Below are 24,074 nucleotides of genomic sequence, written 5' to 3' on the forward strand. Positions count from 1 at the left end.
AGACGGTAATTTATCCACATTTAACACACATACTCTAACATTTTAAATGTTATAAGTGTTTCTGCTAATTTTGTAACTACAATGCAGTTTATCCAGTAAATATTTTTTTTTTTCAATTAAGGTTCCTGACCATGTTTATGGGAAAACAAATTTAATTCAGCAAACCAAGAAAATGAATTGTCTTACGACATTTATTGCTAAAGAAATAATTTTTTTTACAGACGATATGATATAAATCATTTAAATTTCCGTCGGAAACATTGATATCAGTGTTGATTAGACAATGAGTTAACTTAAATCACACTTTTTGATATATTTATATATATACTTATAATCACCTGCATATAAAAAAGCGAATAGATATGGTGTTATCACACATAAGATTACCCAACCAATTCACATAACAAACACAAACACAAAACAAGATTCACCTGTATGTAGTGGCATTCCGGATGGCATCACCTTCACAATAAAGTGAGTTATCATAGATACCAGGATTTAATTGTGTATATAAACCAAACGCGCGTTTTGTCTACAAAAGACTCATCAATGACACTCAAATCCAAAAAAGTTAAAAAGGCCAAATAAAGTACGAAGTTGAAGAGCATTGAGGACCCAAATTCCGAAAAGTTTTGCCAAATTCAGCTAGGTAATCTATGCCTGAGCTAGAAAAGCCTCAGTACTGTGGATTCATTTATTTTCGTGGATACCAATTTTCGTGGATTGCTTAAAACTTGCATATTCGTGGATATTAAGTTTCGTGGTTTTATGAATCGCTGTACACAAAGCCTATTCAAAATATGCTATTCGTTTGACATTTGAATTCGTGGTTCACCAGTACCCAAGAAATTCACGAAAATTAGTATCCAACGAATATTAATGAATCCACAGTATTTCAAAAGTTCAATATTTTGTAAAGTGAGTTTACTTAATGGTAGCCCATACAAAAATTGTATTCATTTCAACTGTTAACTTTATATGATATCTTTATTTCCTTTTTTATCAATGTAAGTTTAAAAGTTAAACCTAGTAAACTATACATTCCTATATATGAACAGTGATGAGAACTTGAGATCCTACATCCTTTTGATATTGTCAACTTATATTTTGACAAAGTATACAATATAATACTTCCATGGTTATATACAGCATGTGTTTTTCTTATTGTAGAATGCCATATGGTTACCTATGATTGCTAACATCAACTTCAATTGAAAGTTTAGTGGAAAATTGTCCAATAGGCAATAAAACCACATCTCATTATATATATATTCAGTAGTGAATTTTCATCCAACCTCACAAAAATATTGGGTGAGAGAGGATTTGATTTTTGATAATCAAAATGTGATGCATTTCATCCATTCTTTTTTTAGGAAAAGGGGGAGGGTATAATTATCTTTGCATAGATTTTGATTGGCCTAACTTTGGAAATATTATGTTTTTAAATACATTCAATGTAAAAGGTCTTGCTGTTTACAACGTGCATTCAAGTTCAATGGACATTTCAATGATTAAATATTCATGTGAGCACAAGGTCAGCTCCAAAATTGTTGAAAGATGTAGCCTTACAAATGTAGATCTCAGAAATTTTGATTACTTAAAAAATAGAAAATACTATCATGATATAAAGACTGGAAAACTGAAGGTGTAAGAAATTGTTTTACTAAAATAACATAAACAGTACCAGATGCACATTTCGATACTTAATGTCTCTTTAGTCATGCTCGTGACTAAAGTATTTGAAAATTCAAAGCTTATTAAAAGGATAATTCAAAACAATAAAGTTGTATTGCAACAAGCATTGCAGGACCTTGACTTTGAACAATACATTAAAAACCTCTGACACGTGACTTTTCCCACTCGCCTTATAATTACAGCCCCTTTGGTCATGTTATAACTGGGGATCTAAACATAATTCAACATGAAAATTTCCGGAAGGTGATTTCTCATGGTCCTAAATTTAGAGAACCCCAACACATTAATTGGAACCATTACTTCAAAATAATTATGGATTCCATTGAGGACTATGCCAGAGCAGAGGCTAAGCGAGAAAAAATTGAACTGGACTCTTTGTCAGAATGGGTTAAAACTATCAGGTCTCTGATAAAACGTCGCATTCACAAGTTACAGAACGATCGACCGAAGTCCGTTTTCAGAGACAAAGAGGCCATGAAATGTCTATCATCTCCTCTTGATAAGTATGTTGGTGTTCCTCCGGACAAAGCTGCAAATAATATTGTCTTTGTATGTAAATCGTATTACACATAAAATGTATGCTTATGGTTCTGGTCTCGCTCTGGTTTTAGATCTTAAAATTAAGTGGATTATATAAAATTGAGAAAGGAAATGGTGAATATGTCAAAGCGACAACCACCCGACCATAGAGCAGACAACAGCCGAAGGCAACCAATGGGTCTTCAATGTAGCGAGAATTCCCGCACCCGTAGGTGTCCTTCAGCTGGCCCCTAAAAATATGCATAATAGTACAGTGATAATGGACGTCATACTAAACTCCGAATTATACACAAGAAACTAAAATTTAAAATCATACAAGACTAACAAAGGCCAGAGGCTCCTGACTTTGGACAGGTTATATACATATTGGATTAAAAACAATAGTGTTTAGTTTTTTTTTAGTATGATTGTTTTTTTTAGCGAGGATTTTTAATAGAGTAGAAATCGGTTTTTATTAATTGCGTTTTTCTTTTTGCAAGTTTTCTTTTTATCGTTAATTTTCAATATTATTATGTTGAAATAAAGCTATATTTTCGTCTGCTTAGATTAGTTAAAGATAACAGTATTTTTTAAAGAACTTATTACTGTGTAGAAGGTTAATTGTTATATTTATCTTAACGGGATTCCTAAAATTTATGACACCTTCAGTGGGTTAGTCTAGTCAATCAAAGTTCAAATAATAGTCATCTGCACGTGAAGCTGTTGCGATTTCATTATATTACCTTGTTTTGATCATCTCTGGGAATCAGGTTAAATAAGTGTGAAATTTTATGTCTAATGTTCAGACGTAAACAGATCATTCGATAAATAAACATAAAAAAAGTGTAAGAAATTTTGATACGAAATGATTGTATATATTGTAAACATTAATTTGGATTAATACGTATTTATTAGCAAACATTCGTTAGTTAAGGATATAATAATTCTAATGGTATAACATTATCGTCGAACTCCCAAATTCCAAATTGTCGAACTTTATATGAACAATTCATTCCACTGCACATATCAAATCGTTTCCGCAAAACATATCTATGATTTTCGGAATTATTTGTGTCTTTCAATTATAAAAAAGCAAATTGTTATAAATTACTTTCCTCATAATGCGTCCTTTAATGGAAATAACAATATCGTATCTTATAAGATACAACAAAATATGAAAAAAATCGACAATCTAGGGCAGCTTGCTCACATTTTTCTTGGTAGACTGAGGCACATATAAAACAAACGTTTCTCATCAACATTTCTATTCTTATGGGAAAACGGTAGTATTTAATTTTCCCAGCATTAGGTTGGCCTTTTGTGTACCCAAGACAGGTGAAGGAAGTCAAATTAGGAGCGCTGTGATTGGATGTAGGGTACAATATATTTTTTTATTTATCTATGAATAACTGCAGTGTGTAAATTTATAAAATAAATTTTAAAACCTATTGAAATATTTTCTAGAGAATTATTCGAAAAGGCTTACAAAATTTCAAAAATTTGGTGCAAAATGACGGTGGGCATGGATAACATAAACTAGCTCCGTTGGAAATTGGTCATGATACTATTTGGCTTTAATTTTTAGAATACAATAATAAGTTTGTAACACCACACATAACTGTTTTGTCTAGGTTTTTATTATAAAAACTGGTAAATTTAGAAAATGTTAGTATTTTCGCCTATGGCAGAATAAATAGTGCCGTTTTCCCTATACTCAAGATAGCAAGGGAAATCAAAATCAATCAGACTTCAGTCATATTATACTATTTTGAAGCATTTGATAAGAACATTTGATTTTTATCACAAAGAATAGAGATTTTTATCTGAGAACAGTACTGTGTTGAGAAAAGTGCTGAGTCATCATAATAAGTCAAATTGGTGGGTACTGATATAAAACTTTATTCTAGGGTGTCAATATTGTATATATTGTATAAACTGCACCAAACTATTGTTCTTTTGTATTTGTTTTCACCTTTCGCAATGATTAATTCAATTCGAAAACCAAGAATTCAAGTTGCGACAAATATTTTGAACTGAAATATTTGCCTTTTTTGCTGTGGAATTCCCTAAATGTTTCAATTGGGTATTTCCCTTGACACAATATATTTAAATTGGATATTATCTGGTTAAGTTTGTACTGCTTATATAACGGTTGCTGTTACAAAATATTAGAAATTATTATAAATTAAGGAATGTATCTCCCTCATGCAAAGCTCTAATTCCCTTCACGAATTTGGTTATACTTTTTGGACCTTTTGGATTATAGCTCTTCATCTTTTATATATGCTTTGGATTTCAAATATTTTGGCCACGAGCATCACTGAAGAGACATGTATTGTCGAAATGCGCATCTGGTGCAACAAAATTGGTACCGTTGATTTTATTACTACCACTGGGTCGATGCCTCTGCTGGTGGACTATTAGTCCCCGAGGGTATCACCAGCCCAGTAGCCAGTACTTCGGTACTGGCATGAAAATACGGATTTTTTTGTGTTATTAAAATTTGCTGTTACAAAATATTAGAAATTATTATAAATTAAGGAATGTATCTCCCTCATGCAAAGCTCTAATTCCTTTCACGAATTTGGTTATACTTTTTGGACCTTTTGGATTATAGCTCTTCATCTTTTATATATGCTTTGGATTTCAAATATTTTGGCCACGAGCATCACTGAAGAGACATATATTGTCGAAATGCGCATCTGGTGCAACAAAATTGGTACCGTTGATTTTATTACTACCACTGGGTCGATGCCTCTGCTGATGGACTATTAGTCCCCGAGGGTATCACCAGCCCAGTAACCAGTACTTCGGTACTGGCATGAAAATACGGATTTTTTTGTGTTATTAAAATTTGCTGTTACAAAATATTAGAAATTATTATAAATTAAGGAATGTATCTCCCTCATGCAAAGCTCTAATTCCTTTCACGAATGTGGTTATACTTTTTGGACCTTTTGGATTATAGCTCTTCATCTTTTATATATGCTTTGGATTTCAAATATTTTGGCCACGAGCATCACTGAAGAGACATGTATTGTCGAAATGCGCATCTGGTGCAACAAAATTGGTACCGTTGATTTTATTACTACCACTGGGTCGATGCCTCTGCTGGTGGACTATTAGTCCCCGAGGGTATCACCAGCCTAGTAGCCAGTACTTCGGTACTGGCATGAAAATACGGATTTTTTTGTGTTATTAAAATTTGCTGTTACAAAATATTAGAAATTATTATAAATTAAGGAATGTATCTCCCTCATGCAAAGCTCTAATTCCTTTCACGAATTTGGTTATACTTTTTGGACCTTTTGGATTATAGCTCTTCATCTTTTATATATGCTTTGGATTTCAAATATTTTGGCCACGAGCATCACTGAAGAGACATGTATTGTCGAAATGCGCATCTGGTGCAACAAAATTGGTACCGTTGATTTTATTACTACCACTGGGTCGATGCCTCTGCTGGTGGACTATTAGTCCCCGAGGGTATCACCAGCCCAGTAGCCAGTACTTCGGTACTGGCATGAAAATACGGATTTTTTTGTGTTATTAAAATTTGCTGTTACAAAATATTAGAAATTATTATAAATTAAGGAATGTATCTCCCTCATGCAAAGCTCTAATTCCTTTCACGAATTTGGTTATACTTTTTGGACCTTTTGGATTATAGCTCTTCATCTTTTATATATGCTTTGGATTTCAAATATTTTGGCCACGAGCATCACTGAAGAGACATGTATTGTCGAAATGCGCATCTGGTGCAACAAAATTGGTACCGTTGATTTTATTACTACCACTGGGTCGATGCCTCTGCTGGTGGACTATTAGTCCCCGAGGGTATCACCAGCCCAGTAACCAGTACTTCGGTACTGGCATGAAAATACGGATTTTTTTGTGTTATTAAAATTTGCTGTTACAAAATATTAGAAATTATTATAAATTAAGGAATGTATCTCCCTCATGCAAAGCTCTAATTCCTTTCACGAATGTGGTTATACTTTTTGGACCTTTTGGATTATAGCTCTTCATCTTTTATATATGCTTTGGATTTCAAATATTTTGGCCACGAGCATCACTGAAGAGACATGTATTGTCGAAATGCGCATCTGGTGCAACAAAATTGGTACCGTTGATTTTATTACTACCACTGGGTCGATGCCTCTGCTGGTGGACTATTAGTCCCCGAGGGTATCACCAGCCCAGTAGCCAGTACTTCGGTACTGGCATGAAAATACGGATTTTTTTGTGTTATTAAAATTTGCTGTTACAAAATATTAGAAATTATTATAAATTAAGGAATGTATCTCCCTCATGCAAAGCTCTAATTCCTTTCACGAATTTGGTTATACTTTTTGGACCTTTTGGATTATAGCTCTTCATCTTTTATATATGCTTTGGATTTCAAATATTTTGGCCACGAGCATCACTGAAGAGACATGTATTGTCGAAATGCGCATCTGGTGCAACAAAATTGGTACCGTTGATTTTATTACTACCACTGGTTCGATGCCTCTGCTGGTGGACTATTAGTCCCCGAGGGTATCACCAGCCCAGTAGCCAGTACTTCGGTACTGGCATGAAAATACGGATTTTTTTGTGTTATTAAAATTTGCTGTTACAAAATATTAGAAATTATTATAAATTAAGGAATGTATCTCCCTCATGCAAAGCTCTAATTCCTTTCACGAATTTGGTTATACTTTTTGGACCTTTTGGATTATAGCTCTTCATCTTTTATATATGCTTTGGATTTCAAATATTTTGGCCACGAGCATCACTGAAGAGACATGTATTGTCGAAATGCGCATCTGGTGCAACAAAATTGGTACCGTTGATTTTATTACTACCACTGGGTCGATGCCTCTGCTGGTGGACTATTAGTCCCCGAGGGTATCACCAGCCCAGTAGCCAGTACTTCGGTACTGGCATGAAAATACGGATTTTTTTGTGTTATTAAAATTTGCTGTTACAAAATATTAGAAATTATTATAAATTAAGGAATGTATCTCCCTCATGCAAAGCTCTAATTCCTTTCACGAATTTGGTTATACTTTTTGGACCTTTTGGATTATAGCTCTTCATCTTTTATATATGCTTTAGATTTCAAATATTTTGGCCACGAGCATCACTGAAGAGACATGTATTGTCGAAATGCGCATCTGGTGCAACAAAATTGGTACCGTTGATTTTATTACTACCACTGGGTCGATGCCTCTGCTGGTGGACTATTAGTCCCCGAGGGTATCACCAGCCCAGTAGCCAGTACTTCGGTACTGGCATGAAAATACGGATTTTTTTGTGTTATTAAAATTTGCTGTTACAAAATATTAGAAATTATTATAAATTAAGGAATGTATCTCCCTCATGCAAAGCTCTAATTCCTTTCACGAATTTGGTTATACTTTTTGGACCTTTTGGATTATAGCTCTTCATCTTTTATATATGCTTTGGATTTCAAATATTTTGGCCACGAGCATCACTGAAGAGACATGTATTGTCGAAATGCGCATCTGGTGCAACAAAATTGGTACCGTTGATTTTATTACTACCACTGGGTCGATGCCTCTGCCGGTTGACTATTAGTCCCCGAGGGTATCACCAGCCCAGTAGCCAGTACTTCGGTACTGGCATGAAAATACGGATTTTTTTGTGTTATTAAAATTTGCTGTTACAAAATATTAGAAATTATTATAAATTAAGGAATGTATCTCCCTCATGGAAAGCTCTAATTCCTTTCACGAATTTGGTTATACTTTTTGGACCTTTTGGATTATAGCTCTTCATCTTTTATATATGCTTTGGATTTCAAATATTTTGGCCACGAGCATCACTGAAGAGACATATATTGTCGAAATGCGCATCTGGTGCAACAAAATTGGTACCGTTGATTTTATTACTACCACTGGGTCGATGCCTCTGCTGGTGGACTATTAATCCCCGAGGGTATCACCAGCCCAGTAGCCAGTACTTCGGTACTGGCATGAAAATACGGATTTGTTTGTGTTATTAAAATTTGCTGTTACAAAATATTAGAAATTATTATAAATTAAGGAATGTATCTCCCTCATGCAAAGCTCTAATTCCTTTCACGAATTTGGTTATACTTTTTGGATCTTTTGGATTATAGCTCTTCATCTTTTATATATGCTTTGGATTTCAAATATTTTGGCCACGAGCATCACTGAAGAGACATGTATTGTCGAAATGCGCATCTGGTGCAACAAAATTGGTACCGTTGATTTTATTACTACCACTGGGTCGATGCCTCTGCTGGTGGACTATTAGTCCCCGAGAGTATCACCAGCCCAGTAGCCAGTACTTCGGTACTGGCATGAAAATACGGATTTTTTTGTGTTATTAAAATTTGCTGTTACAAAATATTAGAAATTATTATAAATTAAGGAATGTATCTCCCTCATGCAAAGCTCTAATTCCTTTCACGAATTTGGTTATACTTTTTGGACCTTTTGGATTATAGCTCTTCATCTTTTATATATGCTTTGGATTTCAAATATTTTGGCCACGAGCATCACTGAAGAGACATGTATTGTCGAAATGCGCATCTGGTGCAACAAAATTGGTACCGTTGATTTTATTACTACCACTGGGTCGATGCCTCTGCTGGTGAACTATTAGTCCCCGAGGGTATCACCAGCCCAGTAGCCAGTACATCGGTACTGGCATGAAAATACGGATTTTTTTGTGTTATTAAAATTTGCTGTTACAAAATATTAGAAATTATTATAAATTAAGGAATGTATCTCCCTCATGCAAAGCTCTAATTCTTTTCACGAATTTGGTTATACTTTTTGGACCTTTTGGATTATAGCTCTTCATCTTTTATATATGCTTTGGATTTCAAATATTTTGGCCACGAGCATCACTGAAGAGACATGTATTGTCGAAATGCGCATCTGGTGCAACAAAATTGGTACCGTTGATTTTATTACTACCACTGGGTCGATGCCTCTGCTGGTGGACTATTAGTCCCCGAGGGTATCACCAGCCCAGTAGCCAGTACTTCGGTACTGGCATGAAAATACGGATTTTTTTGTGTTATTAAAATTTGCTGTTACAAAATATTAGAAATTATTATAAATTAAGGAATGTATCTCCCTCATGCAAAGCTCTAATTCCTTTCACGAATTTGGTTATACTTTTTGGACCTTTTGGATTATAGCTCTTCATCTTTTATATATGCTTTGGATTTCAAATATTTTGGCCACGAGCATCACTGAAGAGACATGTATTGTCGAAATGCGCATCTGGTGCAACAAAATTGGTACCGTTGATTTTATTACTACCACTGGGTCGATGCCTCTGCTGGTGGACTATTAGTCCCCGAGGGTATCACCAGCCCAGTAGCCAGTACTTCGGTACTGGCATGAAAATACGGATTTTTTTGTGTTATTAAAATTTGCTGTTACAAAATATTAGAAATTATTATAAATTAAGGAATGTATCTCCCTCATGCAAAGCTCTAATTCCTTTCACGAATTTGGTTATACTTTTTGGACCTTTTGGATTATAGCTCTTCATCTTTTATATATGCTTTGGATTTCAAATATTTTGGCCACGAGCATCACTGAAGAGACATGTATTGTCGAAATGCGCATCTGGTGCAACAAAATTGGTACCGTTGATTTTATTACTACCACTGGGTCGATGCCTCTGCTGGTGGACTATTAGTCCCCGAGGGTATCACCAGCCCAGTAGCCAGTACTTCGGTACTGGCATGAAAATACGGATTTTTTTGTGTTATTAAAATTTGCTGTTACAAAATATTAGAAATTATTATAAATTAAGGAATGTATCTCCCTCATGCAAAGCTCTAATTCCTTTCACGAATTTGGTTATACTTTTTGGACCTTTTGGATTATAGCTCTTCATCTTTTATATATGCTTTGGATTTCAAATATTTTGGCCACGAGCATCACTGAAGAGACATGTATTGTCGAAATGCGCATCTGGTGCAACAAAATTGGTACCGTTGATTTTATTACTACCACTGGGTCGATGCCTCTGCTGGTGGACTATTAGTCCCCGAGGGTATCACCAGCCCAGTAGCCAGTACTTCGGTACTGGCATGAAAATACGGATTGTTTTGTGTTATTAAAATTTGCTGTTACAAAATATTAGAAATTATTATAAATTAAGGAATGTATCTCCCTCATGCAAAGCTCTAATTCCTTTCACGAATTTGGTTATACTTTTTGGACCTTTTGGATTATAGTTCTTCATCTTTTATATATGCTTTGGATTTCAAATATTTTGGCCACGAGCATCACTGAAGAGACATGTATTGTCGAAATGCGCATCTGGTGCAACAAAATTGGTACCGTTGATTTTATTATATAGTAAGGCAGTATTTGGTCATACTAGAAGCATTTTCACTCTTAGAATTGCTCATCTAAGAAAAAAAGAGGCCCACTTGAGGCTAAATTTAGATAGAATTTATACTCTCCTGTGTAAAGAATTGCTCACATTGTTGGCAATTCATGCAGCAAATATTTCAATAGTGCTTCATTTTGTAGTTTCTATCTTTTATTATATCAGGCATATATAATTTGTCATTTTGTACTGTTTGAAAGGACTTTTGTTGGAATTTAATACTCCCAAGGGACACAATTCAGCTTTTTCATAGATTAATACTGGCAACAAAGGCAACTTTACAGCTGAGTATTTTGCAGATTTAATGTTTTAAGTGTCTAATATCCTTGTTTTTATCATCTCAAGAGAGAATAATGGATTTTATAACCAGCTCTGAAATTTTGAACCACAATATGGCATATACTAAAGCATGGACTGGATATTAGTATGACAAATCTTGAATTTGTGCTTATGTTGTAAATTTTGGATAAAATGTATACAAATTGAATGGAACTGTCATTTTTATCTGTTTAAATGGAAATGTTTATTATTCTTTTTAGATACGATAAGATATAGTTGGATACAGGTTGTTTGTTAAGCCTTATCTGAAAGAAGTAGAGAAAGAGGTAAATCAGCATTTAGGGGTGGGGACATAAAATTATCCATGTTTCTTTAAGTAATGGGACATACAAGTATTAGTTATAGTCAAGTTTTCCACAATATCCCAGTATTGCATTGATGGTGTTATAAAAATAATTTATAGCTTTGTGCCACAGTATAGGGAAAACGGTAGTATTTAATTTTCCCAGCATTAGGTTGGCCTTTTGTGTACCCAAGACAGGTGAAGGAAGTCAAATTAGGAGCGCTGTGATTGGATGTAGGGTACAATATATTTTTTTATTTATCTATGAATAACTGCAGTGTGTAAATTTATAGAATAAATTTTAAAACCTATTGAAATATTTTCTAGAGAATTATTCGAAAAGGCTTACAAAATTTCAAAAATTTGGTGCAAAATGACGGTGGGCATGGATAACATAAACTAGCTCCGTTGGAAATTGGTCATGATACTATTTGGCTTTAATTTTTAGAATACAATAATAAGGTTGTAACACCACACATAACTGTTTTGTCCAGGTTTTTATTATAAAAACTGGTAAATTTAGAAAATGTTAGTATTTTCGCCTATGGCAGAATAAATAGTTCCGTTTTCCCTTATTCCTAATTCTCTAAATTCTAATTACAAAACAATATCCGGAGCAAAATATTGAAGAAACTATACAAAGAACAATAACTTTTATGAAATCTCACTGACCATGGCAATCTATAGGTTACAATAAAACAGTGATAAGACCATGTGTGTTATATCAATGCATAAGGAGAGTAGAACTTTTTTTATCTTTTAAATACAACAGAGATGGATTTAATAAAAATTAAGGTGTACATATGAAAGTCCTTTTTAATAAACAGTGCAAGGTTTTAAACAGTACCTCTGTATAATTTTGTATATATAATCACTGTTAATATGTACATGGGGGAATATTGAATAAAGTAATATTTTTTTTTGAAGTGGTCTCAATCTTTAATTATTGTCTTATTGACAGGGCAAACTCTCATGTAAATTATTTTCTCTTGTTAGATGATAGTCCCCTTACCTTACTTAGGAACACATATACTGTTCCAGCCTTACCTCTCTATCTCTTTACATTCTTCAAAGGATAACCATAGTAATTTATTTGTACCTATTCTCCACCAAATGCAAGTGAATATACACATACATAGATAAATGTACAGAGGTGCTATTTAGAATTAAAAACTCGCCTATGTACACCTCACCGTAGTTTTATAAAATCCAATACTGCTGTATATAAATGATTAAAAAAAAGTTCCACTCACCTATACTGTAGAGTTACTAAAACACAACAGGTTCTGAACTTTACGGATAAATAAACATAATTAATGTAATATAACTCGTTTCATAGAAAACAATTTCAGAACTAATTTTAAAAAGTAGAAATATGGGTGAGAAATAGTATCGAATAGTAAGTTTTCTACTTGGTAGCTACCCGCTCTTTTATTTCCTTTTATGCTGATATTGTTCAATAATGTCCCTTTTCCTGTTTCGATTGTAAAAAAGTCAATATCTTTTAAGTTGTATTGCGCACTATATCAATTAGTAGAAACAGTAGGCGTCTACAATCGTTTTCAATGGTCTTGACTGTATCTTCGGACCACTTCATCTCTTTATTGATTTTAGTTATGTCCATAATGTTCTTGCATGGATAGATTTTCCTACTTCAAAAAGCAGTTCTCTTTTAGCTGGCACATGTTTGATAATATCAATAATCCGCGATATTTCTATATAATCACAGAATTCACAGCTAACACAGGCATCTCCAGTTGACTCGCTGTATATTTTGTTTCTTAAAGGTGTATGATATCAGATATGTTCATTACGTCGTAACTACAATCCGCTTCCCTTTCATGAATGTGACCTACCGAATTAGACTATTTACCGGATTTGATATCACATAAGCAACACGACGGGTGCCACATATGGAGCAGGATCTGCTTACCTTTCCGGAGCACCTGAGATCACCCCTCGCTTTTGGTGGGGTTGGTGTTATATATTCTTTGGTTTTCTGTGTTGTTTCATGTGTGCTATTGTTTGTCTGTTTGTCTTTTTTATTTTTAGCCATGGCGTTGTCAGTTTGTTTTAGATTAATGAGTTTGACTGTCCCTTTAGGATCTTTCGTCCCTCTTTTTTAAGATCAGTGGCGGATTCAAGGGGGGATTCCGGCTTTTTTTAATAATAGTAGGCATTATCCAAATCATATTAATATAGTTAATTTTAGACGTCAAACCAATTATTGCTAAAGAGATGAATAAGAGTTTCAGGGTGAAAACTATTTTCTCCGTTTGATTTTTTTTCATACAATAGTTAATATTGATCATATCTTATAAGTTCTTGATAGATAAATGTATTCTTGTATAGATTTTCAAATATTTTTTTTAATCTACAGTATACTTTATCTAATATGACGATCATGTTTCGTGGTTTTCATGATGTTTCAAAAATTCTACATTCCTGAATATGATTCTCACCAAAACAGATTCGTGCTGGTTTCAAGATTTTCTAAATCATCTAATTCCATTTCCTTCCTTTCGTCCTTGAAAACAAACCCAATCCCACACAACGAGCAGAAAACTTGACTAGAACGGACAAAGTTATCATTGCATATCGTCAGACCAAATCTTCTGAGATACAAAGTTATATAAAACTGTAAATAAACGTTGAAGTATGTTATGGATCAGATATGAGATTTTTTGTCGAATCTGTGAACATGAGTTTGACAGCTAACCCCCTCTAAAACACATGTTTCATATGCGGTATACGTCGATATCGTATTGAGACTGCAACCCAATGACGCACATAGCCAATTACCACGAAGATGTCTACCTTCAGTCTTTACTACGGTATGTATTATACATAAAACGTCTTTTATTTTTTAGATAATGGGCACAAAGCAGCAGCTTATTTCAGTAGTGATTTGTATTATAACTTGAGATAGTATTGTTGTTTTGTAAGTTGTTGATTATGACTTTGTAGCTACGTCTTTCATTAACTTGCAACCAATGCAAGTCAACGAAATAGGTCTGTATTCGATTGTTTTATATCTGTTTTTCAGTTTAAACAGCTGGTGCGATGTCATTATGTTTCCAGTCTGTTGGTGTTTGACCAGAGTCAAATTATAGTGAATATAAGTTGTAATATTAGTGCTCCTTGTTCATGTAGTTCATAATGAATTCGACCATTTGTATTAGTTGGACAGGTGGCTTTCTGAGGGTTAATGTGTTTCAGAGGTTTTGTAATTCCAGATGAAGATTTGGTTAGGTGTAAAAATCTTAAGGTGTTTAATAGGTCCTGTATCTGATATGGTATTACTTTGACTATATTGGTTGCTTAGATTTTTTTCTTTTCACTTTTGTCTGTTATGAAGTTTCTATCTTTTTAAGAGCTGAGAAACACGATTTGTCTGTTCTTATGAAATCCTATGTCTTTATTTTTTTAATTTTTTTTATTTTGCTTGTAAGTTTGTCCAGTTCTTTGATTGGTAATCTCAAATTAATTGATTTAAGATTTTCTCTCGATATACAGGCTTTATTTTCTAATAAGTTATTTACTTGCATAGAAAATGGGTTATTTAAAATAATGCACATCAAAATATAAAGAATAGAGAAATATGATAGCCAGTAAATTAATAAAGAATCTGGAAACTAAATACCCACATCCTGTTCGTATTTTATCAATTGCAATTCATGAATTAGATTATATTAAAGTAAAAAAAAAATACAATTTTGTTATAATTTTGTTCTAATAAACAGAAGTTGTTTTCTTAACATGCAGGGACAAATAAATATTGCATGTATCTTCAGGACGAGTAGAATGCATAAATATTTTAGTTATATATTGGGGTGAAATCATTTGAAAAAAAGTCAGTTATAAAAAGTGGTTAATTTCGCTGCATGTTACACGGCTTAAAATGTGCACAGAAATAGAAAACTGATTTTGCTTTAATTTACGATTGGTCGTAACAAATAACACTTTTTTTAATGTTATCGTTTAGCTGTCAAATTTGACCTACATAATGCAGATCATGAGTGTCATGCAGGTAGTTAAAAAAGACTCAAAGTACTATAAAAAGGCAACAACCAATATAGAAAAGGTAAACGAGGACTCTTTGTGTTAAAATAGATTCCAACATCATACAAGGAAGCTATAATGTATAAATAGTATCGTAACAACTATCAATCAATAAAACTGCTATTTCTCCTTTTATATATACACAGGTTTTTATGAAATAAATATTGATTTTACCACTGCATCGAGTGTGGTACGATATCTATCCGCTCGAGACAGTTAAATTTTCAAATTTAAAACGCGAGCCGCGCCGCAAATATGACTATATATTGTAAGGTTTATCTGTACAGTGCCCCATTAGTTGTTAATTTCTGTGTCATTTAGTGGAAAGTTGTTTTTGAGTCTTTGTTTACTCCTTTGTTTTAATTGTTATTGTCTTTGATATTACTATATCAGAGTAAGTATTCAAATGTTATCATTTTGAAGCAAACACTTGTAAAATGGTCTTTGAAAATATTTTCAGATAATAGTTTGTAAAAATTCAATTCACATAAATCTCATGGCTTTATTGTAGTTTTTCTTTGGCGTTCTTTTGTCTACAACATACTTTAATATAAAACTTAAGAAATAACTGAAAAGAATACACAACAAAAACTATTCCCACAATATAGACCAGATACACGTCTACCATAAAATATGAATACCATGGCATATCTAGCGAGGCTGGTCTGAAAGGTTCTGATCCATACTTAGTCACCAAGTCTATCCAATTAACTGCTCTTTGTGTTGGGGCTTGTAGACGACTGTGGAAAATCGCAGATGTATTTTTAATGCTGAACATGAAAGTGCTGTTTTGCACTTCTTTATTGATGTTGTCAATTAACAAATTTGTTCACAAGAATCTAAAATATCCAATTAAACTCCTTAGCCCTTTTCTTTTGTAATAGCAGCATTTGATATTTCATCAAGAGCAATTGAAAATGCAAGCATATGTACGCCATGGTAGTGAGCTTCAAAATGTTCAAAGACGATGCTCTTCCCACAATGAGTGATAAATAGTTTCGTTTTACATGCCCGATCAGATCATTCTGTGGTAACCATGGCAATTGTTATATGTTTCCATACTCTTTTTCATAATCTCAATTACGAAATATAAAATTCAAATGCTTCATATTTTGAAAAGCTGAAATCAGTTAATTCATTATTTTTTCAGGGCATGACTTGATTATGCTTCAAAATGAAACAATTACAAAATCATCTTCATACTTCTCAACAAATGACTCAATCCTAGAAATCAACGATTTAGCAGGTCCGGCTGATAATCCACCATATACAATTTATGCTATTGGAATTGCATAATCAATTAAAATATCTCCGACGACTATTTGTATCAAAATAAATAAAATTGAGAAAGGAAATGGTGAATATGTCAAAGCGACAACCACCCAACCATAGAGCAAACAACAGCCGAAGGCAACCAGTGGGTCTTCAATGCAGCGAGAATTCCCGCACCCGTAGGAGTCCTTCAGCTGGCCCCTTAAATATGCATAATAGTACAATGATAATGGACGTCATACTAAACTCCGAATTATACACAAGAAACTAAAATTTAAAAATCATACAAGACTAACAAAGGCCAGAGGCTCCTGACTTGGGACAGGCGCAAAATTGCGGCGGGGTTAAACATGTTTATGAGATCTCAACCCTTCCCCCTATACCTCTAGCCAATGTAGAAAAGTAAAAGAATAACGATACGCACATTAAAATTCAGTTCAAGAGAAGTCCGAGTCCGATGTCAAAAGATTTAACAAAAGAAAATAAATAAAATGACAATAATACATAAATAACAACAGACTACTAGCAGTTAACTGACATGCCAGCTCCAGACCTCAATTAAACTAATTGAAAGATTATGTCTTCATCATATGAATATCAGGTACAATCCCTCCCGTTAGGGGTTTAGTATCATACTATCATAAAATATATGAGAAGAACATAACCCGTGTCATGCCAACAACTGTTTTTTTAGAAATAAATGTGTTTAGTTCCGATGCAAAGACCCTATCAGTAAATCAATGTTAAAGCCAAAATATGCAATCTTTAATGACCTGACAACAGTATCGTAACTATATCCCCTTTTAATAAGTCTATTTAAAGGTTTTGTTAGTTTTTGAGGAGAATACTGACATTTTTGTGCTTTATAAAGAATAATTCCTTAAAATTTTGGATGTGAAATACCTGAACGTATAAGATGTCTGCATGTTGAGTTATATTTACGAATTATTTCCTTATACCGGTGATAAAATATAGTAAATGTTTTGACCAGTTTGTGATATCGAAAACTATTTGTTAGTACGCTGTTTGACATTAACAGTTTTTCTGGGACCTATTTAGCGACATGATTTCCAAACGAAGGCACCATCGGTTTGATTAGTTGAATAGTATACAATGTACTATTAATCATACGTTCCCAGAAGGTCATTTTGTCTGTAAATCCTGACCAGAATGCTGGCATATAGGAAGGAATATAACTTGTACAACATTATGTATAATTGACGCTTTATCAAGACTTTTGGCTACTTCAGAATTAATTAATATTCCTTTAGATCGTTGTTCTTTGTCCATTGATGCTGATAGCACAAATGTTGCTGAGTGATTGCAATTTTCTAATTTTTTGGCAATGGCCATAATAGAAGAGATGTGAGCTACGAAAACAACATATCTTTTACAGTCCACATTATACAGGTGTATCAAAAATCCTAGAGTCAGGATAACAAAGAATGTTTTCCACCCATCCATCATTCTGAAGAAATGAAATCAAAATTTATAGTCAGAAGAAGAACTATATATAGCAAATACTAGTAATCTATACCTTTAACAGTATTTAAATAATAAACGTAGTTGCTTCTAGTTTTTTACTACTGCCTTTGGACTAACAAAATGTTATTAATACATTGTATTTCATTATATATATTCGGGGTTGTTTTTAAGATTAGACAGCAGGCAGTGTCCAATATCTCTTGAAGAAGAAAAATATGTAAATGTACCTTTAAAATTTTCGAAATATTTAACCAAGGGGCTACGTTCAATTAGATATGTATGAAAGAAAACCAAAAGGTATTGAAAATTATCTGAACTTATATAAATAAACTCAGACAAATTTCAGTTTAGTATTGTTACTTCTTTTGTGCATCTGTTATAGTGAGAGGTTTAGATAGCTATAAAACAATGCTTAATCCACTATTTTCTTCATAAGAAAATATCTGTACCAAGTCAGGAATATGAAACTTGACATCCATTCGTGTTATGTGTTAGAGCTTTTGATTTTGCCATTTGATATATGACTTTTCGTTTTGGATTTTCCTCAGAGTTTTTGGGATTTTACTTTTTGTACACATAAAATTGAACATGGAAATGGGGAATGTGTCAACGAGACAACACCCCGATCATAGAACAAACAACAGCAGAAGGTCACCAACAGGTCTTCAATGCAGCGAGAAATTCCTGCACCCGGAGGCGTCCTTCAGCTGGCCCCCAATCAAATATATATACTAGTTCAGTGATAATGAACGCCATACTGAACTCCAAATTATACACAAGAAATTAAAATTATATATAATACAAGGCTAACAAATGCCAGAGGCTCCTTGCTTGGGACAGGCGCAAAAAAGCGGCGGGCTTAAGCATGTTTATGAGATCTCAACCCTCCCCCTTTACCTTTAGCCAATGTAGAAAAGAAAACGCATAACAATACGTACATTAAAATTCAGTTAAAGAGAAGTCCGAGTCTGATGTCAGAAGATGTAACCAATGAAAATAATCAAATGACATTAACACATAAAAAACAAAAGACTACTAGCAGTTGACTGACATGCCAGCTCCAGACTTCAAATAAACTGATTGAAAGATTATGTCTTCATCATTTGAATATCAGGCACATCCTTCCAGTTAGGGTTTAGTATCACACCATCATAACATATATGAGAAGAACATAACCCGTGTCATGCCAACTACTGGTTTTTTTTTTAATAAATGTGTTTAGTTCCGATGCAAAGACCCTATAAGTGAATCAATATTAACGCCAAAATATGCAATCTGTAATGACCTGACAATAGTATCGTAACTATATCCCTTCTTAATAGTTTATTTAAAGGTTTTGTTAGCTTCTGGTAGCTTTTTAAAAATCTGCATGTTGAGCTATATTTACGAATGATGTCCTTTTACCGATGATAAAATTTAGATAATGTTTTGACTAGTTTGTAATATCGAAAACATAGAATGGTTTTTGTTTCGCTCTGGTGTCAGAATTAAGTGGATCATTATGAATATTTATATATGATTGTCGGAATTATTTGTGTCTCTCAATATATCGTCATAAATTGCTTTGTCCCTTATGCGTCTTTTCATGGAAATAAAAATATCAAAAATATAAATTAAGGGGCACTAGCTGCCAAATTCATATTCACCGATTTGACTCGAATTCTCATATTTTATTTATAGCAATGTAAAACATTTTCCCAAACTATAAAAAGTTCAAAATAAACAAATTACAGGACATGGTCACAATAAGATGTAGCTTCGTTTCCTTTGAAAGTTAGCCAAGACGCCATCTAGTAACTATCGAGTTGACCTTCCATGACTATCAAAGCGATTTAAACATAAACGTAGATATAAATAGATTAAACAACTTGTGCAATTGGATTTTTATAGGTCTATTACATTTTGTATTATAGATTAAAAATGTATGTTTATCGTCGTTTTACCGTTAAAAGAATAATTTTGTGTGGATCGAATCAGTTAATCATATTATTTATCTTTGGTTCACTCTTAGACTTGACATTCTTTTCCTTTAAATACCCGTACACGGACAATGCATGCGTTATTCTATCTCTTTCTACGGGATTAAATTGGAGTTCACATGAATACGGATTCAAAGAGGTCGAAATATTCACTTGCAAGTGAAAAATTGATTTTCAATGTGTATTACCTTAATTTGACAAATTGAATCATTTTAGCTAATAAGAGCAAATTATTATTTCATTATTTCACCTTCATTTTAAACTGAAAAATCTTACTTTTGATTTATTGGATATCTCGTAGCTAGTGCTCCTTTAATGGAGCTCGCCTGTAAAAATCTACTTTTTTATAGGATTTCGCTATTTTTTTTTATAAATAAACCTTATCATATACTTAATAGAAAAATTAAATAAAATAAATGGGTTCACCGTTCATTAAATCTCACAATTTGCCTTCGAAAGAAGCATGCATTTATGTTAAGGTACTTTTCAGTTCACCTAACCTGAAAGGTCAAGTGAGTTTTTCTCAAAAATCTACCAAAATCTTCTCATCTGAGACTACTGGACCAAATTCAACCATACTTGGAAAATAAACAATCATAATTGGGGTATCTTGTTTAATAAAAAATGTGTGGCTTGACCCGGCCAACCAACCAAGATGGCCGCCATGGCTAAAAATAGAACATAGGGGTAAAATGTAGATTTTGGCTTATAACTCTGAAACCAAAGCATTTAGAGCAAATCTGACATGAATTATAATTGTCTATTAGGTCAATATCTATCTGCCCTGAAAATGTCAGACGAATCAGACAACCCGTTGTAAGGTTGCTGTCCCAGAAGTAGTAATTTTAAGGAAATTTTGCAGTTTTTTTGTTATTGTCTTGAATATTAATTATAGATAGAGATAAACTGTAAACAGCAATAATGTTTAGAAAAGTAAGATCTACAAAATTTCTTTATACAGAGTCCTGTTTTATGTTTTGTTACTTATATGGTCATTTTAGTCATATGCTCTTTTGAATATAGCATATTTCGAGTTGGATCAATGGCGTTCTATTTGTTAAAATGAAAAGAAAACCGATAACAGCAAAATAAATGACGCCTTAATCAACCTTAATTAGCGAAATTGATTGTCAAGTTTATCAAGTTAAAATTGTCCTCGAAAAGATAAAATGTGCACAAAATATCTAAAAAAACAAAAAAAATATAAAAAAAACATGAGAAGTATACGTTAATGAGATAGCAACACAGCGATACAAAGGAGCAGATTATATCTAGAGGACAAGATATTGTCTTCAACAATACACAAGAGTTTGAACATTGAGACAAGCTCCAATTGCATATCGTACAGACTCTACAATGTATAACAAAATCTTGATCTGCCATTAACATACAACTAGACAAATTCAAAAACAAATTAAGATATGACACACGAAAACTATACTGAAGATTTACGTGACTGCGAATGTAACGGATTTACTGTGATTATTATTGTTGGACTTGGCGGAGGAAGACGGAGTGCCCCGAGAAAACCACAGACATCCGATAGGAAAACTGACAATTCTAGTCAATTAAGATTAGAGTCGAGTGCAACTCGCACGGGTTACTTTTGTCTTCACAACTTAAAAGTGTTGACTGGCTAAAATGATTACAACAGAAGAATTACTTTGACCACTTGGCCACCGCGACCCCTGGTTTACTACGAAAATGTGACGTGGTTAAACTGGTTTTTTTGGGTTTTTTTTTATCACAAATTACTGTTGTATTTCAAAGGATCGATATCGTTTCAAAAATGAATATTACAAATTGCTTCATTTATTTTCCTAAAGTAAAGCGTGTGTTTGTTGTTTCATATGCACATATTCTTTTGTATTGTGTATGAGAAAAAAAGTAATATAACAAAAATACTCAACTCCGAGGAAAGTTCAAAACGGTGAGTCTTTTATAAAATGGCAAAATCAAATGATAAAACACATCAGACGAAAGGACAACAACTTTCATATTCCTGACTTGGTAAAGGCATTCTTCAAATGTAAAAAATGGTGGATGATGAGGTTACTATGATACTTTGTCTATGAAGTACATCAACTGATAGCAAGTTCAGTATGGTATGAATTATTATGTGCATGGTAAGCAATCTGATTTTGCTCTCCGTGCAACCGATTTGTTTATACGGAGAATTTTGGGTGGTTTGTTACTTATATGGTCATTTAAGTCATGTGTTACTTTGAACTCAAAACAAAAAGTTCATTTGTTTTATAAACATGTGAAGGAAACATTGACTTTCTTTAAAGAAAATTCCTATATCAATACCAAATCCTCCGATTGGATTATTGTCTTCCATTACTCTGATTGGTCGACATCTTTTCTGTATGCAGTGAGTTTAAGCATGATATCTCTCTTCCGAACTTAGTCAAAAGCACAGCTCATATGCGAGCGGAATACCGGAATAAAAAAATGTTTTATCCAACAAATATAATATACAACAGTACAGATATCAAATAGTAAGCTCTAGATATACATGTAATATAATACAACTCATCAGAAAATGTATAGAGCTTCAAAATAACATTTTGTTGGGATTTAATAATGGTATTTATTTAAAAAGGGCAAACAAAGTATAGAAAATTAAATAATAAAAAACAGGAAAAGATTATTAAGAAAAAGAAAAAGAAATCAAATCCTGGATCTGCATCTAGCAAGCTCACATTTTTTATTAATTTAACCCTACACAGCCTCATACCAAAAAAATGATTAATATATTTATGTTTTAATTTAATTTGTTTGTTCTTGTTTGCACAAAGAGAAAATTTCCTGGTTTTGTTTTCTAACCAGATAAGAAGTGGTTTTTTTTTCTAATTTTTCCAAATTCTCAGAACTTCATCAAATGATTCACTTCAGACCTCCTAGATAAACTATATGTTTACTTTGTACACATATATTTATCATCATCTATATATATTCATATAACAAAAATGTTTTCCCTTATTGATATTCGAAAATTCAAGCTGTTTGGATATTGTGATAACAACCTCTATACTGTGTCCAGACCTCATTTCGAAATAGATAAGGATTTTTTTTTTTTAATTCCCAGTCCCACTTATTGAAACAATCCAACTATTTTCCTTTGCGTGACCTCTGTCATTTAAAGAACTTTGTAAACCAAGTGACCTGTCAATTAAACATCATTTCTCGAGATTCCTATCAATAAAGGATAAATTCTGCAATTATGCAGTCTGCTTTAATTAAGTTTTTAAGTTATGCACAATTTCTTAATCATGTGTAATGAACTTGTTAAAAAAAAAACTTAATGAATTTCTTGCATTAGAATGGCATTTAAGGATTGACCTGTACCACGAACACTCTTAGAAATCTTGGTCTCAATGCTCTTCACTTTCGTACCTTATTTGGCCTTTTTCACTTTTTGGGACTTAAGCGTCACTAATGAGTCTTTTGTAGACGAAACGCGTGTCTGGCCTAACTACAACATCTTATTCTGGTATCTATGATGAGTTTATTCTGAATATAATTTGCTTAATGTTTTAGGATGTAGTCTTGTAATTGACTGCCCCATATGCTGACATGCTAAACAGCACATCTTTGAAAATAAAATAATAAAAAATGTTACATTGAAAATTAGTTTCATGTTTATATCATGTATATACTAATGTGAAATTGTGAATTAATAAAAAAAAAAAAAAAAGGAACTCATGCCACAAAGAACAAAAAGTTATGTAACCCTGAGGTCAAAACTGTTTTTTTCTACTTTCTGTTTGCTGTTTTTACTAGGTCGCACCACTTCTAGTAAACATGATATCCTTCCACTTTCCTGGATTGATATTCCCAAAAAGTTCAAGATTTTTTTTTAAATCTATATATATATGTTTCAATTTAGCATTACCTTTTAATCAAACAGAAAAAAAATCAAAAAAAATGAACTATTTTATTTTCCTTCAAGCTTTGACATGCACCGGAAATTGGAGTTGTAATACAAGACTGTTACCTATAATCACATACTATTAGAAAAGAGAAATTAAGCTTATCAATAATTA

At 33.0% G+C, this 24,074-nt stretch overlaps 1 protein-coding gene across 1 annotated transcript; it reads right to left on the minus strand.

The window, feature by feature from the left end:
• Positions 1-15,791: 15,791 nt before the first annotated feature.
• LOC134697593 (UDP-glucuronosyltransferase 2C1-like) lies at positions 15,792-17,914 on the minus strand. Its single transcript, XM_063559877.1, is given in 4 exon segments — positions 15,792-16,084; positions 16,156-16,296; positions 16,299-16,541; positions 17,728-17,914. Coding segments are annotated over 4 exon segments (864 nt in total).
• Between the last annotated feature and the right edge of the window lie 6,160 nt (positions 17,915-24,074).

The sequence above is a fragment of the Mytilus trossulus genome, chromosome 14 (assembly GCF_036588685.1).
Source record: "Mytilus trossulus isolate FHL-02 chromosome 14, PNRI_Mtr1.1.1.hap1, whole genome shotgun sequence".
NCBI classification, from domain to species: domain Eukaryota; kingdom Metazoa; phylum Mollusca; class Bivalvia; order Mytilida; family Mytilidae; genus Mytilus; species Mytilus trossulus.